General features: G+C 37.7%; 2 protein-coding genes across 3 annotated transcripts in view; one reads left to right on the top strand and one right to left on the bottom strand.

The window, feature by feature from the left end:
• Window positions 1–1,627: 1,627 nt before the first annotated feature.
• Slc7a2 (solute carrier family 7 member 2) overlaps window positions 1,628–25,043 on the bottom strand; it is an 85,082-nt gene continuing 61,666 nt past the window's right edge. For both annotated transcript variants that reach the window (XM_045151433.1, XM_045151430.1), the window contains exons 4-12: window positions 19,707–19,872; window positions 18,789–18,922; window positions 17,374–17,596; window positions 15,491–15,630; window positions 12,822–12,924; window positions 11,354–11,559; window positions 9,686–9,852; window positions 7,825–7,933; window positions 1,628–6,816 (exon numbers count right to left, since the gene is read on the bottom strand). In XM_045151433.1, coding sequence (XP_045007368.1) covers window positions 6,620–6,816; window positions 7,825–7,933; window positions 9,686–9,852; window positions 11,354–11,559; window positions 12,822–12,924; window positions 15,491–15,630; window positions 17,374–17,596; window positions 18,789–18,922; window positions 19,707–19,872 — 1,445 coding nt within the window. In that variant the 3' untranslated portion in view covers window positions 1,628–6,619. The remainder of the gene's footprint in view (window positions 6,817–7,824; window positions 7,934–9,685; window positions 9,853–11,353; window positions 11,560–12,821; window positions 12,925–15,490; window positions 15,631–17,373; window positions 17,597–18,788; window positions 18,923–19,706; window positions 19,873–25,043) is intronic.
• Window positions 22,332–23,809, top strand: LOC123453786 (arginine/serine-rich coiled-coil protein 2-like). The gene is given in 2 exon segments (XM_045131919.1): window positions 22,332–22,614; window positions 22,709–23,809. Coding segments are annotated over 2 exon segments (1,311 nt in total). The 5' UTR covers window positions 22,332–22,404.

The raw sequence follows: 25,043 nt of genomic DNA, 5'->3' as shown, positions 1-25,043 counted from the left end.
CAATGGTACCAACTTGACTGTATTCACTGAGTACAAAACTAATAAATAAAAAAAAGAAACAAACTAGACCCTTTTTGCTCACTCTGCACAAAAATCAACTCAAAATGGATCAAAGACCTCAACATAAAACCTGAAACTCTGAAATGGCTAGAGGGAAAAGTAGGGAGAACACTTAAAGATACAAATGTAGGGAAGAATTCTTTGAATAAGACCACAGTATTTGAGAAAATAATGCAAACAATCAACAAATTCAATATCATGTTACTAAAAGAACTATTGTACAGCAACAAAACTGAGTCAAGGAACAGTTTATAGAACGAGAGAAAACAATTTCCATCTGTACACATAAATTGGTTGGATTAATATCTAGAAACAAAGAATTCACAAAACAAAACACTAAGAAAACAAAACACCAACAAAAAAATTCAAAACACAGGGCATGAAACTAAACAGAATTCTCAGAAAAGAAACGATTAACAAATATTTTATTTCATTTTAAAAAATGTTTTTAGTTTAGACAGAGAGGCAGAGAGGAGGCAGAGTGTGAGAGAGTGAGAGAGTGATTATGGGTGTGCCAGGGCCTCTTGCCACTGTAGATGAACTCCAGACACATGTGCCATTTTATGCATCTGGCTTTATATGGGAACTGGAAAAATCAAACCAAGGCCATCCTACTTTGCAAGGAAACGCCTTTAGCCACTGACCAATCTGTCCAGCACTCAAAAATATTTTAAAATGTTCAACATCCTTAGCCTCTAGGAAAATGCAAATTAAAACCTCTTTGAGATTTCAACTCAACCTAGTTAGAATGGCTAGACTATTACATAACTAGCCATAATTACCACAGACTACTATTGTTTGGATGTAAAATGTCCTATGTGTTGAAGGCTTGGTTCCTAACTAGTAGCATTATTGAGATGTGATTGGTTACAAGGACAATAACTTCACAGTGGAATAATGCATTGATGTTAATAGCTTGATGGGCTATTAGGTGGAGTCTGGTTGGAGGAATGGATCAGAGAGGTATGTTTTTGAAGGACATGCCTTGTTCCTGACACTCTTGCCCTTTCTCTTGGCTTCCTGGCTGCCCTGAACAGTCTTCCCTCTTCCACAATGCAATGTCCCACTACAGGCCCAGAAACAGCTATGTGATCATAGACTGAAACCTCTGAAGCCATGAGCCTAACAAATGTTTCCTCCTTTAAACTGGTTTTCTCACAGGCATGGAAAGGCCAATTCATAGTGTGATTTGTGGGATGGATACCAGGAGCTTCTTTCAGATAAGAGCAACATCAAAGTGGCTGGCCAAGAAAATAGCTACGGAAGTGGTAGAGGGCATGATCCTGGGGTGGCATGTTTCTGAAACAGCTGTGCTATGTGCCCTGAGGACTGAAGCTGTGTGAAAACATCTCTTTTATCTCACAGGACCTGTGAGTCAGTCATGACAGTAGGGTGCCAGGTTGGTATAATAAATCTGTTTTGAAGCTTTTAAAAAGTGTTTAAATTAGGTAAGTATGAAATGTGTGCTTTTGGTTTGTGTGATACACAGACATACTAAATTATTATGAGTCATATTAAACTTTACTTAAAAATACATGGTTCCATTAGAAAGCACATCTTGAAATACTTAAAGGAGGAATAGCTTTTATTATAAATTCTAAAAAAGAATCCAACTCTATATGTAAAAAGAACACTGATTATCATTAAAAACATCAAAACTACCATCTGGTCAACAAAACTTTACATTTGCACATGTACTTACAAGTGTACTTCTTGGTTTTTATAAACAGAGAATTTATGGTTTGGGTCTTATTAATTTCTATTACATACAATAAAAACAAATGAAAAAATAAAACAACTGAGTGGACATGAAAAATAAAGGGCTTATCAACTAGATGGGGGTACAGAGCTCCTTACCCCCATTGGCAACAAAAGGCTCGGGTCTTGGCCATGCACTTCCACTGTGAGGCTGTGCACCTATAGGAAGTGATATAGGCCAGGCCCCACCACACTGGTTCCAAGCAGCGGCCACTCCCTCCACCAGTCACAGAATTTCTCATGTGACATTTGGAACTGACATTAAGGACTTGAGATGACCTTCCTCTCATTAGAAGTTCTTTTTCCCAACTTCATATCCTACCCTAACATCCCAGCGGTAGTTACAGATGCTCACACTGCAGACTTTCTGGCCCTGGAGTCTTGGCTGTGTTCTTCATGGAACTGTCAGTGGTCAAAGAAGGTTCTTTAAAGTCCACAGATGGTGGCAGTGGCTCCAGCCATGGTAAGTATCAACCAGGAACAGTGTTTCCTGTGAGCAATGTTACAACTGGGTTGTGTCATAACAGAACACACTTGAAATCAGTAAAACTAAACTGTGTGTATACATAGAAACAATGAGTGCTATAAAAACCACCATCTTAACCAGCAACTACTATAGAAACACCAGGCCTCTCAAAATCCAGAAACCAGAAAGCTAAATATAATTATACAAGGAAAAAAATCTTAGCTAAGCAACAAACTCCATTTACCTTATTTCAAAATTATGTGACTAAACATGACCTTTGCTGGCTTGGTTTACTATACTAATTTTAGCATTTCACCCTTTGACACCATAAGGACATTGGAGAACTTTCTAAAGTAGAAAATGTATAGAGAAGGCACTATTTTGGCATGAGTAAAAAGGATAGCTAATTTTTCTCATCCTACTAACCCTCCCCTTAGAAACTATGTGAATTTTACGAATCAATGATAACACTCTAAGTCCAATCTCTAAAAGTCCTGTGGAAACTGAACTTGGAGACTACCACTGGAAGCCTAACAGGAGAAATTATGAGCAACACTGCAAGGAAGTAAATGCCAGAATTTTGGGACACTTTCATCTGGTTCACCCTCTTGGAATACACCAAATTTTATGTGGGCACAAAAAATGTATTTGCAATACACCCCGTCCCAGTGCCCTGATTGAAGAAAGAAGGGAAAGCTCAATTGCTCCCTCTCCATCTTTAGTGCTGAAGGGCAATTACTTGCCTATATTTGTCCTGAGCTAAGTATTCAAAGAAATGTAGAAAACAATTTGGCAAAAACATAGTTCAAAGTGTTTTATTAGATTATTTTTTAAACAACTACTCTCAAATACCCAGGGTCTAGGAAAAAATGTGCAATGTCTAAAATAAAAAAGTTTTTAAAATCCTTTAGCCATAAAAATTTAAAGATGCATTCTTAGTCTTCAAGGCAAGATGATTCAGAAACTGGTATTTTCTCAGTGGTGGCTGATAATAAAGTTTATATGTCCATATAGACATAATTAAACACAGTTTTGTTCAGCTTTCTTGATGTTGTATCACTCAAGAAAATGAAATTAAAATATTTTTAGTAGATATCAAATGTTCTAATAAGTTTTTCTCATAAAGGGTTTTAAAATGTGCATTTACACAGCTACTTTCTAAAATGCATGGCTGGCATTACCTTCAAATGGTAATTCACAAATTCTCTTTTGTTAACAGTATAAAACTAAGGAGCCATTATAAGAAGTTCTCCCTGAAAATGTTGGCAGCATAATTTCTAGTGTTAAAATTAGTAATATAAGTTGCTTATTCAATCACAATTAAAGTAATCTACATATATTTAAGAAAATTCTGGAGAGGACTTATGTAGTTCAATTTCTAGTCAAATATACATAAAACATTTTTGAAATCTTAAAAAGGTGAAAACAACCTTTTACTCAAAGAGAATCAAATGTAGGAACAGAGATGTGGCGAAGAGCTGGAAGTTCAGGCTTTCCCTGGCAAGCACACCTCAGAAGGGCTGTGTCAGAAAAGAGCATCCTGATATACCCTATGCCTCAGATTACAAAGCACCTGTTACAATGCACTGAGTTTAGTGATTTCATAACAGAACACGATAAATATTTCTTAAAGAATCTATCTATAGAAAACGTACATATAAAATTGTATATTTTAAAATAGTTTAAAACCTAAATATCAATATAAAATATTAGTTTTATTTCACGTCAGTTGGGCTTTTTTATTCATGTAACAATATCATACCCAAAGCCCAGCATAAACCCAGCTTACTTATACATTGACAACTGAAATAACAATACCCCCCCACACACATAATATACAGTCACATACATATGTAAATATGCTTACAAATGTTACACACATATACACATGCACATCTATATGAGTCTTCACAGGGGAAAAAAAAAACAAACACCTGGTAACTGACAAATCACCTCTTCATACACATTTGTGCTTGCAAATGTTTCAATGTAAAAAATAATTTTAACTAAATTCTCCTCCTAATTGAACATAGTGGGCATAGTACCTTTTTTTTTAAGCTGTCTATCCCCTAGACAAATCTGATAATGTTATAGTAAAACACTTAAATATTCATGTATAAAACCGCTCATATTTCCCTTGTAAAGGGCTTATTCTACACTGATTGGAGAATGCAGTGAATTCTCAGGGTTCTGCTGTAACAAAAGGTATTTCTGATCATACCCACAGTTCTTCTGAAAATGGCTTACTCTCTGCTTAGCCAACTCCTCCTAGTGAATAAAGCATGAGGTTTCAAAGAGCACTCTGGTCTTCAGATTTCACCATGTGTACCCTGGGAACTGTGGAATGTCAGCAGTGAGCTCTGTGCTAGGGATACAACAGTAGCAGCCAGAAATCCAGGCTCTTTACCTGCTTGTCACAATAAGCTTCTGCTTACTCGAAAACAAGCGCAACCTGCTTCTTAATGCATCACAGAGACAACTGATTTCTTAGAACTGTGAGAAAGCAAATGCTTTCCCTGCCTGTGGATTTCGCAGGTCAGCCAGCATGCTTACTATCCTGTATGCATGCCCATGATATCCTGGCAGTTCCTCCCCTGTTTCTAGACACTAGCTCCATCTAAAAAGCCATTTAATTATTTACACAAAAATTAATTCATTGAGCTGGATGTGGTGTTACACATCCCTAATTCCAACACTTGGGAGGCAGAGGTAGGAGAATCACTGTGAGTTCAAAGCTAGCCTGGGACTGTAGAGTTAGTTCCAAGTCAGCCTAGGATAGAGTGAGACCCTACCTTGATAAATAATAATAATAATAATAATAATAATTCATGAGGAATACAACAGACTGAATATATATAATCCACTATCAGAGAATCCTATAAAGTAAAATATATACAAATAGAATCTTACATTTAATCATATAGATGGTTGCTGTGTTTATGTATCGTTAATTCAACCTGGTTACTTGTTTAGCTTGAAATAATCATGTTCCTAATATAAATAAATGCACACTCATTGATGAGTTGTATAGAATACTGGAGCTTGTGTTAATAGGCTTATTGTGGTCATTTAAAAGCAAATGAAGTAAGAAGTACTAAATGATGAGGGGTGGTCATCCCTCAACATTTCTAAAAGAAACATCAAAAGCAAATTATATCTATACTCCTTAAATTGAGCCAAATTTCCTTTAATATTTGAATAGGGAAAGGTTTTCTTGTATCCCTCTCTTTTCTTTCATTTACTGTAAAGATAGAATTTGCTACTGCATCTCCTCACCTCCAGGATCAGACAAAATAACAGAAACAAAGGAGTGAATTCTGTGCTTGATGAAGTGAAAAATGCCAAACTGTGACTGGATATTAAGTAATGGAAAATAAAGTAAAAGTCATTCTATCAGTTGTGTGATCTACAAGGTTCTACCGGTGTAAGTGACTTTTGAAAATAAGGAATTCTGGTGTCTATACAAGCATAAGTCCAATTCTCTGATCTTCAAACACAGCCTCATCAAGGACACTTTGGGGCCACAGGGGCTATCTCTACTCTCTTACTTTCAAAGTTTCTCTCCTGTGACCCTGACTGGATTGCCAGGGCACATCATTCAAGCAGGTGGAGGTGTCATATTTAAGGACCATGACTCTTAAAGTAGGGATGCCCTCTGGCGACACAGAATACCACTCTATTCTGTGTTGTACAGAGGAAACTAATGATCCCAACTGGCTAAAGGTTCAGCAAACTCTCTGACCATGTGGGAGGAAAAAATGCGTGCTACTGCTGTCACTTATAATTTGCACAAAAGGCTCATTTCTCTTCCTTTTCTCTTGTCCTTAACCAATGAAAGACATCAATGTGGGTGACTGTATTTTTAGCAAGTCTAAATTGGCATTATTAAAACCCAACAAGAAAAAGCAGTCACTATTTCCCCAGCTACACAGGGGATACACAGAATACTTCTTTACTCAGTATTCTTGCTTCTATTTTAGTATTTAAAGTATATGACACCAATTAAAATGCTGGGATAACATCAGCTAATGCTAATAAAACACCGACTTTTAACATTCACGTCCCCAGACATGTACGTACACACACACACACACACACACACACACACACACACACTATTTTGTGGATACTCATTACTGAAGAGAGTGTTTGGGCAATTTCCCTAGGCACATAATTCACCATATGAAGAGATACTATCTGGAAGAAGTATAAATTAGGGTGAACTATGTATGTAGCAAATCCTTGACAACCTAGTATGATGATAACATCCTGTCATAGTTTACTTAATGCAGGTTATGTGTGGTAAGACTGTGGGACAGCTGTGGTCTTCACATATCAGCATTCACTTGTCTTTTCATGGAATATGAAAGGTAAACTGAGGTTTCGTTGATGGTGGTCATTTGCTTGCATGGCAGATTTTTCTTCTGTTGCTGCACTAGTGTGCTCTGAGTAAGTATCTTCATCGTCTTCCTCATCCCTGGGGTTACCCTCCAGGCTGTGTCTAATGCCATAAGCAAAGTAAATCAGGAAACCTTTTGCAAGAGAGAAAAAAAAATTCAATGTGTTAGTGTGTCAGGAAACAAGCATTTGAATGTGGAAAAATTGAATGCAGAATTTAGTAAGTTTTTCCCTTTCTCTTTCTGTCTTTCATCTCTAGAGAGATGAAATTCAAATACAGGATCTGCACAGGTCTCCTTTCTAAATGCTTTCCAGGTAGAAAGTACCTTTTTGCTTTCTACACCCAAACTTTATTGAATGTACTTGTCACTCAAAAAGGGTTTTTTTAAGAAAACATTTACATGGAAAAGACTAATAATTATATTTTCAAAAGCTCGATGCAGTAACTTTAGATAAAATGATATGTGGGGTAAAGGTTCACATTACATCCTAAGTACAAGCAGTGGGTCACCAGAGTTGTGGTCAGGCAGTTTTGAAGGCATGTTCTGTGTTCACCATGGGGATAGGGACATGTCTTCTACAGAGCACTGTCACCAGGGGAGGCCAAAGGACTATGTACAAAACAGATGTTAATTAATACTCATGCAAACTGTGGGGAGAGGACACAATATTTTAAGTATCTTCATAAGATAATTAGTTATAAATAGGTATTTTCCTATGCTTTAGTTTTATTTTAGAAAACTGGGGGAGAATTTTAGGTTGATATGAAATGACTTTTTCAAGGCTTCATCTTTTTCATCCATAAGCTGGTAAAAATAGATCCTATATGATCTCATCCCAGATGACTCAGAGATTTAAATTAAAAATGGCATCTGAGGGACTCAGGTGTGGTCCAGTGATGGAGGGCTGGCCTAGCATGTATGAGGTCCTGGGTTGATTCCTGAGTCCCTAGCATTGAAAAACAAAAAGAATAAAAGTTATCTCAAAAATTAAACATTCAGAAGTTCTATGAATTGGGATAGGAGGACACTAAACAGATACTTTATTTCCAGAAAGGAGGAGAAAATTTCCTTCTCTAATCACAGCTCATGGAATGAGAAAGCAAGCCAAAGTTCAGATGGTTAGGGCATCATAAAACCTACCAAGTGCCATCCAGATGCTGAATCGGACCCAAGTGTCTGCACTTAACTGAACCATGAGGTAAATGTTCACTAGAATGCTGAAGGCTGGCAGAAAGGGTAGGAGTGGGACCTACGGAAGAAATGTCCTTTTAAGTATAGTCATACTGTGAAAGCTTATTCTCCAAATAACTTCAAGACAGTAGCCATTAATATTTGACATATAGTCACACAGTGTCAGTAAGCGTATATTTTTATTTAAAAAGAAAACCTGAAGATATACTATTCTTCTAGAAACTACTGAATCAGCTCAGATTGCTTGCTAAAGCTCAAAACAACAGGAGGTTATCAGAAGTTATAACACCATAGATCAACACTAAGACACAACAGGCCCTGGAGATCACAGCTCGGGGTCCAGAGCCCGGGATGCCTCTGGAACTCTAGATACACATGCCATCCTTGAGGAACCCTCCAGGAAGCAATGCTCATACCCAAGCCTGCTCCCAGGTCCAATGGGACTGTATAATTTAACTTGCAGAGGAAGCTCTTGGTGGAAAGAAATCCTCATGGGAGGTCTTTGAATGTCTAAAAATAAAACATTCAAATTGTATTTCTTTCTTCTTTTCTTACTCTCTCTGTCTCTACTTACTTTATTTTGATTTTTTGGTGCTATTGAGTTATTTTTCTGATATATAGGTTGTCTAGCACAAAATTTATTTAGCATTATATATAAAATACTGTGATAGGAATACATTTAAGTTTTTGAGAAGAACAGTAAGACAGCCAGAATAGAAAGAATACTGTGACAAAAAGGAGCATGTCAAAGAATTGTGAAACTTCATTGTTTGGCTTTGTTCACATTAAATGAAATTTTATGAAAAGAACACAGAGAGCTGGAGAGATGATACAGTCAGTAAAGTGCTTGCTGAGCAAGCATGAAAACCTACATTCAGATATCAGTATCCATATAAAATCTGGGTGCAACAGTGTATGACCATAATTTCAGCACAGGTAGGTGGAGACAGAAAGAGTCCTGGCTCTCACTGTTAGCTAGTTTAGTCAAACTGGTGAGTTCCAGGTTCAAGTAAGCTGGAGGGCTGGGGATATGGCTCAATAGACACCGCGATTGACACCTGAGTACCATCTTCCCTATACTCATGCAAAAAGCCAGAAAGTGTGGTGGGATTTGGTAATTCCAGCATGCTGATGGTGAGATAAGAGGTAAAGATAGGAGAACTTTCCAGAAACTTATAATCAATACAGCAAAGAACAACAGGAGAGCAAAATCTCAACATAAAGCAAGATTCAAAGAGAGTGAGAAAAATACTGCCTCAGAAAATAAGGTGGAAAGCTGAGGACTGGCCTAAGAGTTGTCCTCTGACCTCCACCTATGCATATGCCTTCACAGGTAGCATCTACACACAAGAACATGTATACACAAACACATACACACAAACAAGGTGCGAAGTGATTAAAAAGAAGATCTCTGGGCTGGAGAGATGGCTTAGCAGTTAAGGTTCATGCCTGCGAAGCCTAAGGACCCCAGTTTGATTCTCCAGGTCCCATGTAAGCCACATGCACATGGTGGCGCACGCATCCTGGAGTTTGTTTGCAGAGAACCTGGTGTGCCTATTCTCACTCCCTCTTTCTCTCCCTCTCTCTGTCTCTAATAAATAAATAAATAAAAATAAAATCTTAAGAAAAAAGAAGACACCTGTCCTTGGCCTCTAGTCTCCACCTGCATGTACATGCACACACCTACAAACATATGTACCCACATGTATATGAGCATGCATAAACATATGGACACCACATACAAAAAAATAACACATAAAACATATAGAGTGAACATATTATTAGGATTTCTAATCTTTATTTCACATACCATGAAGGCTACTTTCTGCTGATTCTGTGGTTGCCTCCAAATGGTGAGAACCACGGCAATGCAGAGGAAAAGACACAGGAAGAGAAGGGCCAGGCTCCACACTTCCAGCCTGGAAATAGCCTGGACTCCATATGTGGTCAGAATACTCAGGCCCAAGATGAGAAATGCTATACAGGTGGTCAGGACAGAGGGCAGAGTCAGTGCACACTTAGCCAAGTTCCTCAGTTCTACTGTCCTGTTCTAGTGCATCAATTATTTATCTACTTTGCTAAATATTAAGCCTTACTCTGTCCTTTCTTCTTTTTGTTTGTGACAAAAGCTGGCTCATTTCATTGATTAAAAAAAAAAAACCAAACAACACTCTGTCTGGCCATGTGCAGTGTCCTCACTTGCTATTGTCTGACCGTACCCTATGGACCGATGGGATTGCTGTGCTGGACAGCTCCCTTTGTTCAGATGAGAAATGGCAAGCTTGTCAATTTTAACTGTCATAAAGACAATTTGCAACTGTATACAAGTAATGTCATAGAACCTGCTTCTTTTCTCCATCTTTCATCCAATGTCATTGTGCTGCTTTTGATCATCAAGTCTGCCATAGAGGCCCCACCTATTTGCTCTCACCCAGAACTGCTCTTGCCTAGTCTGCCACCAATATTCTACTGTGAAATTCTCAAGAGCAAGAACCATCAGTCTCAATTCCCCAGTACCCACAAGACTTCCCAGCACACCTAGGATGCTCAGTAAATGTCACTGGACATATCACTGATGTGATGGCTTGTTTCATCAACTTGATGGGATTTAGAACCACAATGGAAATAAGCTCCTGGGCTTGATGATGAGGGAAGTTTCTAGATTAACTGAGGTGGGCAGACCCACACTACTTGAGGGTAGTGCCATTCCATGGACTGGAGTCTTGGCATATATAAAAAGGAGAAGGTAGCCGGGCGTGGTGGCGCATGCCTTTAATCCCAGCACTTGGGAGGCAGAGGTAGGAGGATTGCCGTGAGTTCGAGGCCACCCTGAGACTCCATAGTGAATTCCAGGTCAGCCTGGGCTGGAGTGAGACCCTACCTTTAAAAACCAGGAAAAATAAAATAAAATAAAAAGGAGAAGGTGAGCTGAGCCCCAGCATTCATCACTCCGCTTCCTGACTGCAGATGCAGTGTGACACTGCTTCATGTGCCTGCCACCATGCCTCCCCACCATGAGGGACCGTGTCTTGAAACTGTGAGCTAAAATAAGCCTTTCCTTCCTTACATTGATTCTGTCAGGGCATTTTACCATGGCAACATATAACTAACACAGATGAATAGGCAACTGAGAGTGAACACAGATTTCCTATACGGCCTCCCAGTCCTATTGGGTTCCAGTGATGTTACTGGCAGGTGTGTATGTGGTCTGGTTCTTTCGCACAAAGAACAACCTGTCAGCTAATGAAATGTGCTGCTTTGTACTTCTGCCATTCTTACTGTAGGAATTTTTTTCTTCCTCAATTATGAGAATATGATAAATCTGCCTACATAGTGTAAAGATTATCTCAAACTAGTAATGAACTTGAACTGGCTGCTAACATATGCCAGAGCAATATGAATCCTTGGTCTTCATGACATACTGGCTCCAACTACTTATATCTGCTGGGCCTTTCCAATATTTTCAGTAAAGACTTACCCAAGAATCCTACCAGGAAGCTGACGAGAGATGCTGTCTGCTGTGTAGGCAGTGCTGAGGGGCTGAAGAGCATTCGTAGACTAAAGCCCTGTCCTTGCAACATGGTGACTTGGGACTCACTTTTCGAAGTTGTATTGGCACCTGATCCCAGACTTTCTTTCTCAGAAATGTATTTGGGTTGTTCATAGCATAAGCCAGGCTGGTACCTATCCCAAACAAATATCAGTGTCTTTATTAGACTGTGCACAGTCATGCGACACTTTCTGACTCCAAACCCACAGTCTGCTGAGCCAGGTACAAGCTTTATCAATAAAATATCTGCAGCAACTCTGAATTGCCTCCCATTACCACTTAATTAGAAAACTATATCATAGATGGGGGAAAAGTTCTAAGATTTAAAATGGGGCAACTGTGATAACAGGATTATTTCTGAAACCATCTATATGCAAAGGAAATGCATTTCATAAAAAGTACAAGAACTGGTTAAATATCAGCTATAGAATTATAGTCTCTTCAGGCTGGCACTCAAAGGTATTAGAACAGTCTGTCTTTTGGCTGTATTTTCTTCAGATTTCTATTTCCAGTCTGATTCCTCCAGCTTAACCTAGAGAAGTGCATTTGGCCATTCTGTTGTCTCCCTAACCCCACCCCATTCAGCTGTCCTTTGCTATTTCACTCCTTCCCTCTGCAGCTTATATCAGCATATAAGCCTGCTTCAACTCCTAGCATCTGTCCTAGAATCTCCATTGTGATCTCTTCTGAGCAGCCTTTGCTTGTTTAAGAAAAAAGCATTTCCCCTCTATGTATAGAGATATGCTTACTGAGAAAAATGCACAGGAGTACAGAGGGAAATTAAAACTACCACAGCACCCTCACTCTTACCTACTGTCATGAACCACTGTTGACATTTTAATACAATTTCATCTCACATATATGTGAATATACACAATTACCATTTCTTAATATTAATTTATAGCTCATTACATAGCATGCATAACTATGTATCTTGAAACTAAAATATATGTTTATACAATGAGATATAATTTTATTTGCCATAGAAGAACCTACTGAATAAATGTACCTTCACTTATCTACTCATTCTCTTGTTGTTATTTAGGTTAACTACATTTTCTAATGTCTTGTAAATTTGCCTTTTCCATGAATACCCTTTACATCTATTTATCCATACCTCTTTGATTAAATCTTTAGAATAAAATCTTAGCACTGAATTACCGAGACAAAAAATACAGTATTTTTAAGAGTCTTGATGCATCATTAAAAAGTGCCTTTCACAGAGATTGAGATCCACCTGTGGGTAACTGTCAAATTGCATTTGATTCTTTGCTAAAGGCCAAGTTTACCTATTCTTGGTATGGTGTGTCTAATGGTCATGGCCTCCCACTGTGGTGAGACTGCTAACTCTTCCTTATTAGTTCCCTGCATCCCACCTGGCATACACCGAGCTCACCTGAGGATGAGCACACAGGCTGCAACCAGAGAGTAGGCCATGAGGGTGCCAATGGACATCATGTCCACAAGTGCCTTCAGGTCAAAAAGGAAGGCCATCACAGCTATTGGGAAAGAAAGAAAAAGAAAGATAAAGCCAAAGGTCTCTGATGACATTTATAGTCAATCACTTTCAAATCAGGGATCACTTACACTTTTCTGCTTCTAAGTCATAGCATGGATGACATCATAACATGCTCTCTAGGTCATACAAACTAATAAGATCTCATAGTCCTCAGCTCTTTAGCAACATAAACTTTATCACAGTCAGTTAGCGTGTAGTACTTATACTATTTCTTAAACCTGACAGAGAAGCAGTATTATATGACACAACATTGTCCTTTGTTGTTGAAGAGAAATAGTACTAGAAAATACTGGCAAACTCATAAATAAAAAAGATTTCTTTATGGAAACTACATAATCATTTTCATTTTGATCTCTATTGAATTATAACTGACTCAAAAACTTAGGTAAACTTTACAGAATAGATATTATAGTAATTTTCAATGAAATTATATTTCGGACTTAAACTTGGTCTTGCATATATAATCCAAATAATGGGAAATGTAAAAAGAGTACTTTAATATTAACTTGAATTTATAACACAATAGTCTCCATGGTTTGAACTACTTCTATTACCTATGTCTTATCACAGAACAGCTTAATAAAGCCACATGACTGGGGAGAGGGCTGAGCTTTCTTGACTAACCAGCCATAAGGCTTCTATAGTGTACAATTTTTCCATGTACTGCATATCTCACTTTGAAAACACTTTACTACTATTATACTTATGTAGTATATTATCAAAATTTTAGTTGTTTTATAAGAATTACAAATAGTCAAGTACTAATGACTCATATAAGCCTGTGATCAAATTTAAAGCAGATAAAGTTAGGTGTGAGTGAGAATATAAAATAATAAAATATAATATTTTAGAGCATTAAACACCATAAATTATCTTAATTTAAATATTAATTTCAATGCTTTATGTAGATAAATTGCATTCTTCCTGAATGAAAAATGTTAAATTATTCTTAAAATTCTAAATAGAACTATTACTGACCATGATATTTTTAACCAGGAAACGTAAAAGTTTTAGGGATTAAATAAAATATGTAATCCTTTTTCAAAAATATTTATGGTCTGAATTATCTTTACCATTCTAATATTTTGTTTAATAATAAAATGAGTTTTAAGCCATGTAACAAAACCTTCATTTTATGGGAACATAAATTGAGTCTGAGAAAATAAGTGATTTGACCTTCCAACATATGTCTCAAGTGTCAGATGTATTAGAAAATGTTTGCAAGGTGAAACTGCTTAGCCAATACTTTCTAACATAGAAAAATAAGTCTGCTTAATATATAATAAAATATTAGCATTCTCTATCCTAAATTCTGGAAAATAAGTATACTCAATATATAACAAAGCATTTGCATTTTCTACCCTAGTTCCTGGCACTTTAAAGCTTCGATGAAATTAGCATCTTGATTTGAATATCTACTATCACTATCATATCACTTTATGTGTCTATAAAGCTTGCTAAAGGCTTTCTCTTGCTCCTATACAGTTACCTTTATGGTCATTCTCTCCACTTATGGAAATTTTTGCATGAAGAAAGAATCTTGCCAAAGGCAATTTACATGGATATTATAATATGTCAAAATATAAGCAGTGTGGATTTTATAAGTGTAACTTAAATGTCCAAACTGTTGAAAGGTAACTAGGTTCCTAACAGGGCTTGAGAGAATGCAAGGATACCCCTATAAGTAGGCACAATGAATACAATGGCCAACCTCAGATATCTTTGTCAATTCTCATTCTTGATTAAGAGTGGGTAAAGGTTAGCTTTTCAAATGTTCTATAATTATTGTTGTACAATTAGAACTTTCAAAATTAAATAATTATGAATTAAATTTTGCTGTATTAAAATATATTATATACTCATTAATTGATCAGAAAAGAGATACTTGATATATAGAGGATCATTATAACTCTGTTCATTTATTTGTTAGAAGCCCAAATGGTTAAAATAATGAAATAACAGAAAATCTCAAATGATCAGTAAAGAATGAATTTCAGTATCCCACCAGCGGCATAATTCTCAGATGTTAATCCCAATACCCACACACTAATTTATCCATGATTTTGTTAACTTACATGCACAGCATGCTGACCCTTTCTCAAGTCCATGCATGCACACAACATGTTCTAATCCAATGATGGAGAAGCCTGTGTGTGTAAAGCTTACCAGAAATGAACCCTGCAGTCAGTGTGGCAGCAACGGGTGACTGCCTCTTACTCACTCTGGCAAGAAATCTAAACAGTAAGCCATCCCGGGCCATGGCAAACAGAATGCGGGGCAAGGGAAACATAGAACCCAGAAGACTAGAACAGAAAAATTCATAATCCACATGTGAGTTCCGTATTATTCTGCAAAGCTCTATACATAGGTAAAGATCACACACACTAATGTTAGAATAAAAAAAAAAAAATCAAAGTAGCAAAGTCATGAAAGAGTTCCTGAACATCATATCAATCAAAATAGAAAAAGCACCTAACTTTTCATATTTTCCAGTGTTCTTGATGAAAAGATCCCCCTTTTCTTAATAAAAGTCAACTCTCTCTCACCTGCCACTGCACCCGATGACAAAGTAGCAATTACTGGTGTCTTCGTTTTGGAATTGATTTGAGCTAGACATTTGAAAAGCAACCCATCCTCCGCCATAGCATAGATTACACGAGGCATTGGGAAAATGGATCCAAGAAGACTGAGTAGAAAGCAAAGACATGCAGTATGGCAAACACATTCATGCAAGATTACACCAGAATTGAAACAAAGTAATTGTATAGAACTCAGCATGACAGCTGCAATTATGGATTCGCATTATTTTAAAAGGCACTGTGATTGGGCATTAAGAAAGCTCTGCTGACAGTGAGCACGGGGCTCATGATTCTAATTCAGATATCTGCCCAGCAAAATTATACAGCCAAAACCAGTATTCTAAGCCATTTGTGTGTACCCATGATTGTTGCTGAATCAAAACATATTAAGAGTTAATAACTCAGAAAAAATCCTAAATAAATGTAATTAATATCCTAATAAGTCACCTTATTCATTTGATAATTATGTATTTTTATATTATCATATCATAAAGCAATATCACATAGCTTGATGTTTGATATATGTAACGAACAAAAAATATGTAAGGAAACAATAAAAAATTAACTTACTATAGATTTAACATATAGCAGTTACCATGATTAAAAGTTAGTGAGATTTAGCACACAATTTTTCTTAAGATAATTTCAATGACTAGTTTTTATTGGTTATACCATCCCACATGACTTAATTGTGAAAAAATAACCATTTAAGAAAAAAAGTAAAATATTGTTTTAAAAATCTCCTTTTTTTTTTTTTTTTTTTGGTGGCGTGGGGGGAATCTGATCATGGTAGGCCATACCTGTAATCTCAGTACTCAAGAGACTGAGGCAGGACTGCTATGAATGTGAAGCCAGTCTGGGCGGAAGAGTGAGAAACAGGCCAAAAAGTCTACACAGCAAGCCCTTGTCCTTTGTTTATCTTTTAGTAAAGCTGAGTTGAGGTTTGCCAGAGGGGGAGTCCTAATCACCTCTCTAGACTGAGGAGGCAGGCACAGTGTCTTTACATTTTACACTTGAAACTACTTGAATTTCTAAAAACCAAACCACAGCAAGAGCAGATTGTTAAGAAATCCGAAGAGGTAATTTCTAAACCCACTTAATAGTACCTTGGCTAGAAAATAAAACTGACGAATTATATTAAAAGATTTCTTTTTCTAGTTTTCAGACTTAACCATATGTTATCTAAACATATTAGTGGTAACATGTTAAAATAAGCCACTACTGATAATATGAAGATCTGAGATCAAATATCTTTTTCACAAAAAGAATTTCTAGCATTATTTGAGAATGGTAAATTCTGGTTCTTGAACAACTTCACTGGAAATAGTTTTTAAGTGTTTCTTGTTTATATTTTAAACTGACACAGCCTATGGTGTCTGTTTACAAACACAATATTACTTTATAAAGGACAGTAGAAATTGTGATGTCTGTATACAATTCCACTGGCTGGAGCAGCACAAATAAAACCCAAGCCACAGAATCACCCCAAGGGTTTATGAAACACGCATGACTGATACTTTTGTGTGTGCCAAGTCTGCTGTCTTTTCTATCGCAGCTTGGAGCAACATTATCTTGAAAAACTGACGTTGTAAGGGAAAGGTTTTTATCATTCAAGATTTTTATACAGCGATTCTGGGCAAACTATTCAGTGAGTAACATGGTGCTCATGTTAGGATATTTGAAAAGTATCCTAACCAATCTTGATGTGGCAGATATAAGGATCAAAACCAGGGCCTACCCAATGCTAGTGTTCTACTACTGAGCTATGCCCACATCCCACAAAAACAAATGTTGCTAACTACACATAGCAGAAAGCCAAACAGCCCCAGTCCCAAAGGCAGGTAGTGTACCTTGTTGACAGCGCACACAGGGAACCTGCTGCAACAACGTATTTGGCAGGGCCCCATCCGACATACTCAAAGGCTACAGGAAGGGGACTCTTCTCATCGAGGCGATAGTATGGCATCATTAGTGTCAAAGCTGCAGAAACCCCAAAATAGGCCATAAAGCACACGAGTAAGGAAGTCACTATTCCAATAGGAATAGCTTTCTGGGGATTCCGGACTTCTTCACCTGAGGAAATAGAAAGAAAAGATGTGAAGGTTAGTAACTTGTCAACAGGTTAAGAACTCAAAGTGGAGCAGCCCTCCTCCTATGGTAACTCCACCCTCTTTTTGTCCATTCTGCTTTTCTTAGCTTGATCTCTCTGTCATACATGAACTTTCCTTTCTCTTTTTAAAAGTACTCTGCTATTAACATAAAAATCCTAGTCCCAAGGGGCAAAGAGAAGGAGAAGTCATGCATGTCAACTTGCAGGGGGAAACAAGACCTATGAGTACTCCTAAGGGATCGTCATCCACTAGGGAGTCAACACATGGTGAGAGAAAACGACTGTCTTAGCATTCAGTAGGCTGCTAAACAGAAAGGCTTCAAGTAAACTTCTTCCATCTATTTATATAGAACTCAAGTTTTTGTTTAAGAAATCTTGAATATCCATCATAGAATACTGACACTTGAAGCCAAACAAAGTCAGTTATAGGGCAATGTGATGGTAAGAATCCAGAGAAAGCACTGAAAGAGTGATTCTGGAACAAGTCCTCTGTCATTCAGGACACAATGACAGCTGAATTGGTGCAATATTTTGTTTGACTCTTTAGTCAAAAGATGGTTACCTGGAAAGTGACAGGACTTCCAGATCAAAGGGTAATAATTGTGATTGCATTTATTTTTTAAATATATTTATTTATTTACCTATTTATTTGCAAGCAGAGAGAGTGAGGATACACACACACACACACACACACACATACACACACATACATACACACACACACACACACACACACACACAGAGTGTGTGTGAAGAAATAATAGACACACTAGGGCCTCTCAACACTGGAAACAAACTCCAAATGCATGCACCACTTTGTGCATCTGGCTTTACATATACACTGGGGAATTGAACCCGGGCAATTAGGCTTTCTAAGCAAGTGCCTTTAACCGATGATCCAGTACTTGACAGCAGGTATCTGCAAAGTACCTCTCAGATGTGTTATCATAGGTGCTCTCCCAGTTATACCAGGAAAGAAACAAAAGCTCAGAAAGTTTCACCAAGTCTTTCATATCATACAAAGCAGGTGTCTCAGATGGGTCGGTAACTAGTGGTTGTGCTACTCCAAGTCTCACCCTGATTCCTTGACCCTTTTCAGTTACCCAGAGCAGTGGAACCTTCTGCTTTGACCTACTGTTGAGACACTGTTCTTACCAGTTGTTGCAATGCAATCAAAGCCCACAAAGGCATAAAAGCAAGTTGCAGCACCAGCCAAGGTTCCTGCAAAGCCGTAGGGCATGAAGCCACCAGCCCCATAGATGCTTGTTCCATTTTCAGAAGGTGGCTCTCTAAGGAAGAGAACAAACACATTCAAAGACATTTTCATAGAAACCTGCATTCCTTGAAATGCATCTCAAGCTACACCCTAAAAAGACTGGCCACTGACACCCACCTACAGGCTTATCAGTAACCAATGCTAACTGGACCACATTTAAAAATAAAAATTTTCCAGGTGTACTGGCATGTGCCTTTAATCCCAGCATCTGGGAGGCAGAGTTAGGAGAATCACTGTGAGTTCAAGGCCACTCTGAGACTACATGGTGAATTCCAGCTCAGCCTGAGCTAAAGTGAGACCATACCTTGAAAAACCAAAATAATAATAATAAAAAAATAAAAAATAAAGTGTGCTTGTGTGTGTGTATTTGAGACAAGTTAGTCTGGAACTTGCAATGTAGTTCAGGCTAGTCACGTACTCATGTCAAATCTCTTGCCTCAGCCTCCTGAGTGCTGGAAGTACAAGTGTGCACCACCTATCTGTGCTGACTGAAAGCCAGAAGCAGGTAAGATATGACAGCAGACACTCCACATATGAGCTAGGGTCTATGACAACACAAGAAATTTCCTATTCATTTTTCCTAGAACAATCTATTTTTCAGCTCATGAAATAGAAAGTAAGACAAATGAAACTCTTCACAATTCGCTAAGAAAACAACTGAAAAGACCAAACAACATTTCCCAAGCTTTGTGTGTGTGTGTGTGTGTGTGTGTGTGTGTGTGTGTGTGAGAGAGAGAGAGAGAGAGAGAGAGAGAGAGAGAGAGAGAGACAGAGAGAGAGATAGCTATATATTGTACCTGGCACTTGCTGATATATTTTTGAGAAATTCCTCACTGATCTTCCAGTTTTCCACATTGCCTTTCACAAAACCCGCAACCATGACAAAGAGAAGAACCAGGATATTAATAGCTGTGAAGAACTTATTCACCCAAGCAGACTCTTTTACTCCAAAAGATAAAAGACCTATAGAAAAAGAGAAGGCATCATTGTTGTTGTTGTTGCTTTACCTAGAGGAAAGGCAATGTCATTTTGAGACAAACATGAATTAGGATATGACTGCACTAGTACTCATGTACTTAGCTCTAATTTATCCAACTGTGTTTCCAGCTCAGAGCCATTCATCACCTAAATGTGAAGCAATGCCTTGTGGACCCAACTAATTTGGTTTCTAGAGGCAGACTGCTCACATTAGGAGATTTCACCATAAGACCTACGTTAACCTAGTAACTTTGGCTAGTATTACTATGGTAGGTATATGTAAAAAAAAAAGCACTTGATTTTGATGGAATGCTGTCCTAAAAAAGCTATCTCAGTCATATTTGTCATGTATTTACTAATCCTATCAACAGAAAATGATTCTTAGGTATTATGCCGAAACAGTTATCTGTTCAATTAACTTTCACTTTAACAGCTTTGTTTTACATTTTGATTATAAATGTATCCTATTAAAGTAATTTGAAGGTGCACAAAAGTATGAAGACTAATCAGCTTCAATCTCTTCCCAGAAGTCTGCACATGCACACACACATGAGGCTACATCAACAAGCACATTATCTCATTTTTAACAGCTGCATAATATTCTATATAGAGATACTTGAATCCTTTATTTCTAGGAAATTATAAACAGCACCAACACCATCATCCTTTTATAAATATCTTTCTATATTTTCCAATTATTTCTTTCCAGTAATATCTTATGTACTGTATCAAAGGTCATGCATTTTTACACAAAGGTTTTGGTTCACATTGTCAAAATATTCTGCAGAAAACTTGACCTCATTTTATTGCCTTTTTTCCTATCAGGGTATTCTATTCTTACTGAACTAGAAGATGTATTTATTTACTAATGCTCTCTATTTTATGTGTAACACATACTTTCTCTCTATGTCACTTTTTTAAAAAAATTTTTTGAGGTATGGTCTCACTCTAGTCCAGGCTGACCTGGAACTCACTATGCATTCTCAGGATGGCATTGAACTCACAGTGATCCACCTACCTCTGCCTCCCGAGTGCTGGGATTAAAGGCACGTGCCACCATGCCCGGCTCTCTCTGTATCACTTTTAAAACTATTTTAGTGATGGGGATAGAAGCCTTGAATATGGTAGGTTAATGCTATACAACCACACTGCACCCCATATCCTGTCATTTACTTTTAATCTGTGTAGTTTAGATTTGCAAAGAATCTATTAGAAGGACGAAGAGATGGTTCATCAGCTAAGGTCCTTGCTTGCAAAGCCTGACAGTCTGGGTTCGATTCCCCAGTACCCACACAAAGCACATGCATCTGGAGTTCACTTGCCGTGGCAAGAGGCTTTGGCATGCCAATTCTCTCCCCCATTTTCTTTCTCCTTGCAAATAAAATAAATAAAAATATAGTTGAAAAAAGTTGTCAGAGCAGTATATACCTTGTTTAGTTCTTACTTTAATAAGCTTTCCTTAACTTAACCCCAGAATGTTCACTTGTTTCCATCTAGATTTTAATAATAGTATACTGCAGTAATACTATATACATATTCATCTTTTCAATCCACCTGGCACAACATATGAATGGCTGACCTAAGAAAGTCCATCCTTTACCACTGAAGCAATGTTGTTATGAAGGGACAGTGCCACAGTTTACCTGCTTGTCCCTATATCCATACCACCCATCATCCCAGAAACAAAACTCCATGTACAATTCCCACAGTCATACAACTACATTCATGAAACAAAGGATAGCTGTGGGGTCAGCACAATTACAGATTCTGGAACTGGTGTTCACTTAGAAACCTCTGCTACTCTCTGTATCTTTGTGTTGCAAATCAATAAACAAAAATATTTTTATAGAAGGAAAAGAAGACAGGAGGGTGAATGAGCAGAGGACAAATGATGCAGGCTAAAGTGTCAGTCTGCCATGGAATCTCATGCTTTTAAACATATCTTAGCTAACATGCTTGTCATCATTAAGAGATTAAAACTAAAGACTTTAAGTTTATTCAAACATCTCTAAATAAACATGACAGAGCTAACTTAATATTAATGAGGTTGCTAGAAACCAAACTAACAATTGCTACCATTTACCAAAAAGTAATGGATATATTTTTCATCATATTTGAAATAAAACATAAAATATTTTAGACCTATGAAAATTCTTACATTCCCATCTCTACCTTTACAATTTTATTTATTCGCAAGGAGGGAGAGAATGAGAATGAGTGTATCAGGGCTTCTTGCCATTACAAATGAACTCCAAAAACATGGACATCTCTGTGCATATGACTTCACATGGGTACTGGGAAATTGAATCCAGGCTGTTAGGCTTTGCAGGCAAGTACATTTAACCACTGAGTAATCTCCCCAGCTCTATCTTTGTATTTTAATTAATGACTAACTTTTTAAAGGGTAAAGCTATTTTTAAAACTATATAATTTTAGTCTGTGGCGAAGCTTCGTGGCGGCCGGTACTGTAGAGCGCGGCAAGTGGAGGCGCCGCTTTAGCAGCCAGGACTCTAGACTATGGCGGCTACTGATACAGAACGAGATGGACTAGCCCCAGAAAAGACATCTCCAGATAGAGAAAAGAATAAAGAGCAATCAGATGTATCCATTTCTCCTAGAGCTTCAAAACATCATTATTCAAGATCACGATCAAGGTCAAGGGAAAAAAAACGAAAGTCTGATAATGAAGGAAGAAAACACAGGAGCCGGAGCAGAAGCAAAGAGCGTGCTAATGCGCGAACAGACTGAACTGAAGATGCTGCAGACTCAGATAGCAAAATAATAAACCTACTCCATAAGAACCAACTTCTTCTTAAAACAGGCAAGAAGACATGAATCCAAAGATAAATCCTCTAAGAGACACAGATCTGAGGAACATAATGACACAGAACATTTTTCTGATAAAGGAAGAGAGCGACTAAATTCGTCTGAAAATGGTGAGGACAGGCACAAACGCAAAGAAAGAAAGTCATCACGAGGCAGAAGTCACTCAAGGTCTAGATCCCGTGAAAGGCATCATCATAGTAGAAGCAGAGAACAGAAGAAGTCACGGTCCAGGAGTAGAGAGAGAAAGAAGTCTCGATCCAGAAGCAGGGATAGGAAGAAGTCAAGATCCAGGAGCAGGGAAAGAAAACGGGGGATCCGATCTCGTTCCCGCTCAAGATCAAGGCACAGGCATAGGACTAGAAGCAGGAGTAGGACAAGAAGTCGAAGTGGAGATAGAAAGAAGAGAATTGAAAAACCAAGAAGATTTAGCAGAAGTTTAAGCCGGACTCCTAGTCCACCTCCCTTCCGAGGCAGAAACACAGCAATGAATGCTCAGGAAGCTTTGGCTAGGAGATTGGAAAGGGAGAAGAAATTGCAAGAACAGCGAGAAAAAGAAATGGTTGAAAAACAAAAGCAACAAGAAATGGCTGCAGCCGCTGCAGCCACTGGAGGTTCTGTACTCAATGTTGCCGCCCTGTTGGCATCTGGAACACAAGTGACTCCTCAGATAGCTATGGCAGCTCAAATGGCAGCCCTGCAAGCTAAGGCACTGGCAGAGACAGGAATAGCTGTGCCCAGCTACTATAACCCAGCAGCTGTGAACCCAATGAAATTTGCTGAACAAGAGAAAAAACGGAAAATGCTTTGGCAAGGCAAGAAAGAAGGCAACAAATCTCAGTCTGCTGAAATATGGGAAAAACTGAATTTTGGAAACAAGGACCAAAATGTCAAATTTAGGAAATTAATGGGTATTAAGAGTAAAGATGAAGCTGGATGTAGCTCAGTTGATGAAGAAAGTTATAAGACTTTGAAGCAACAGGAAGAAATTTTTAGAAACCTTGATGCTCAGTATGAAATGGCAAGATCACAAACCCACACACAAAGAGGAATGGGCTAGGGTTTCACATCTTCAATGCGTGGAATGGATGCAGTATGAAAGATCATTCTTTTTACAGACTTATTGTTTTTTTTTTTTTTAATTATTTATTTATTTATTTGAGAGCAACAGACACAGAGAGAAAGACAGATAGATGGAGAGAGAGAGAGAATGGGTGTGCCAGGGCTTCCAGCCTCTGCAAACGAACTCCAGACGTGTGCGCCCCCTTGTGCATCTGGCTAACATGGGACCTGGGGAACTGAGCCTCGAACCGGGGTCCTTAGGCTTCACAGGCAAGCGCTTAACCGCTAAGCCATCTCTCCAGCCCCAGACTTATTGTTTTGATGCCAGGTCCTTGTTCAACAAACAGCTAGCATTCTAGCTTGCATGGGTGTTGCACTGACTTTAATTTACTGAAAAATACGATTTTTTTTTTTGTAAATAATCAGATCAGTGATACTGGTGTTAGTGTTGTAATCAGGTTAAGCCCACTTCCATTAAACTTGACAGGACTATAGAAGAATATTTTTTAGTTCATGAATTCTACTTTTCAAATATATTAAAGCTGCAGGTGGGATGAAATCTCATAGATTTTTCGTGTCTGATGTCTTGTGTACTTTTGTACTTAATTAACCTTGTACAGTTATTTTCATCTCTTGAAACATGAAATAAATGTAATGTAGATGTTCTTTAGAAAAGATCTGGCCATTTGGTACATGTCCAGCACAGATGGCTGGTGGTGATGATAATAAAAATGGTTTTCTCAAACACTGTGTTAATTTAAGTTACCTGGTATTTTTGTTTGACTTTATGGTTTCTGTAGCATTTGGAGTTACAAAACACTGACTAGAAATGCTTTTATAGTAGCTGTGCTACAAATACCATAATGAGCAAAAATGTAAAAAAGGTGAGAGGAGCAAACATTTATTAAAATAGCATTGTTTTCCTATTAAAATAGACATAAATTGGTGTACAGTATTTGTTAATTATTCCATGTTATTCAGGAAGTAGATTACTACATTAAAGGGATATAAGCACTTTTATTTTAATAAAGTGCCTTATAACAAAAAAACTATATAATTTTACAGATAATCATTTTCTAGTGGAAAGCTATTTCTGTCATAGCTGAGGGAGAAATTATTTAGAGATAAGCTGCATAGGGAAGCAAGAGGCCAATTACTTGAGGTCAATGAGGTAGGAAGTAGGAACAAACATACATTTTAATCTTTGTGCTGTCATTGAAAGGCTTAAGCAGGCGTGCTGTTCAGAATGGGAAATATTCAAACAAGTTACA

This window comes from Jaculus jaculus, chromosome 1 (assembly GCF_020740685.1).
Source record: "Jaculus jaculus isolate mJacJac1 chromosome 1, mJacJac1.mat.Y.cur, whole genome shotgun sequence".
Taxonomy (NCBI): Eukaryota; Metazoa; Chordata; class Mammalia; order Rodentia; family Dipodidae; genus Jaculus; species Jaculus jaculus.
Note: the sequence above shows the minus strand (reverse complement) of the source record. Positions and strands in the feature narration are given on the sequence as shown.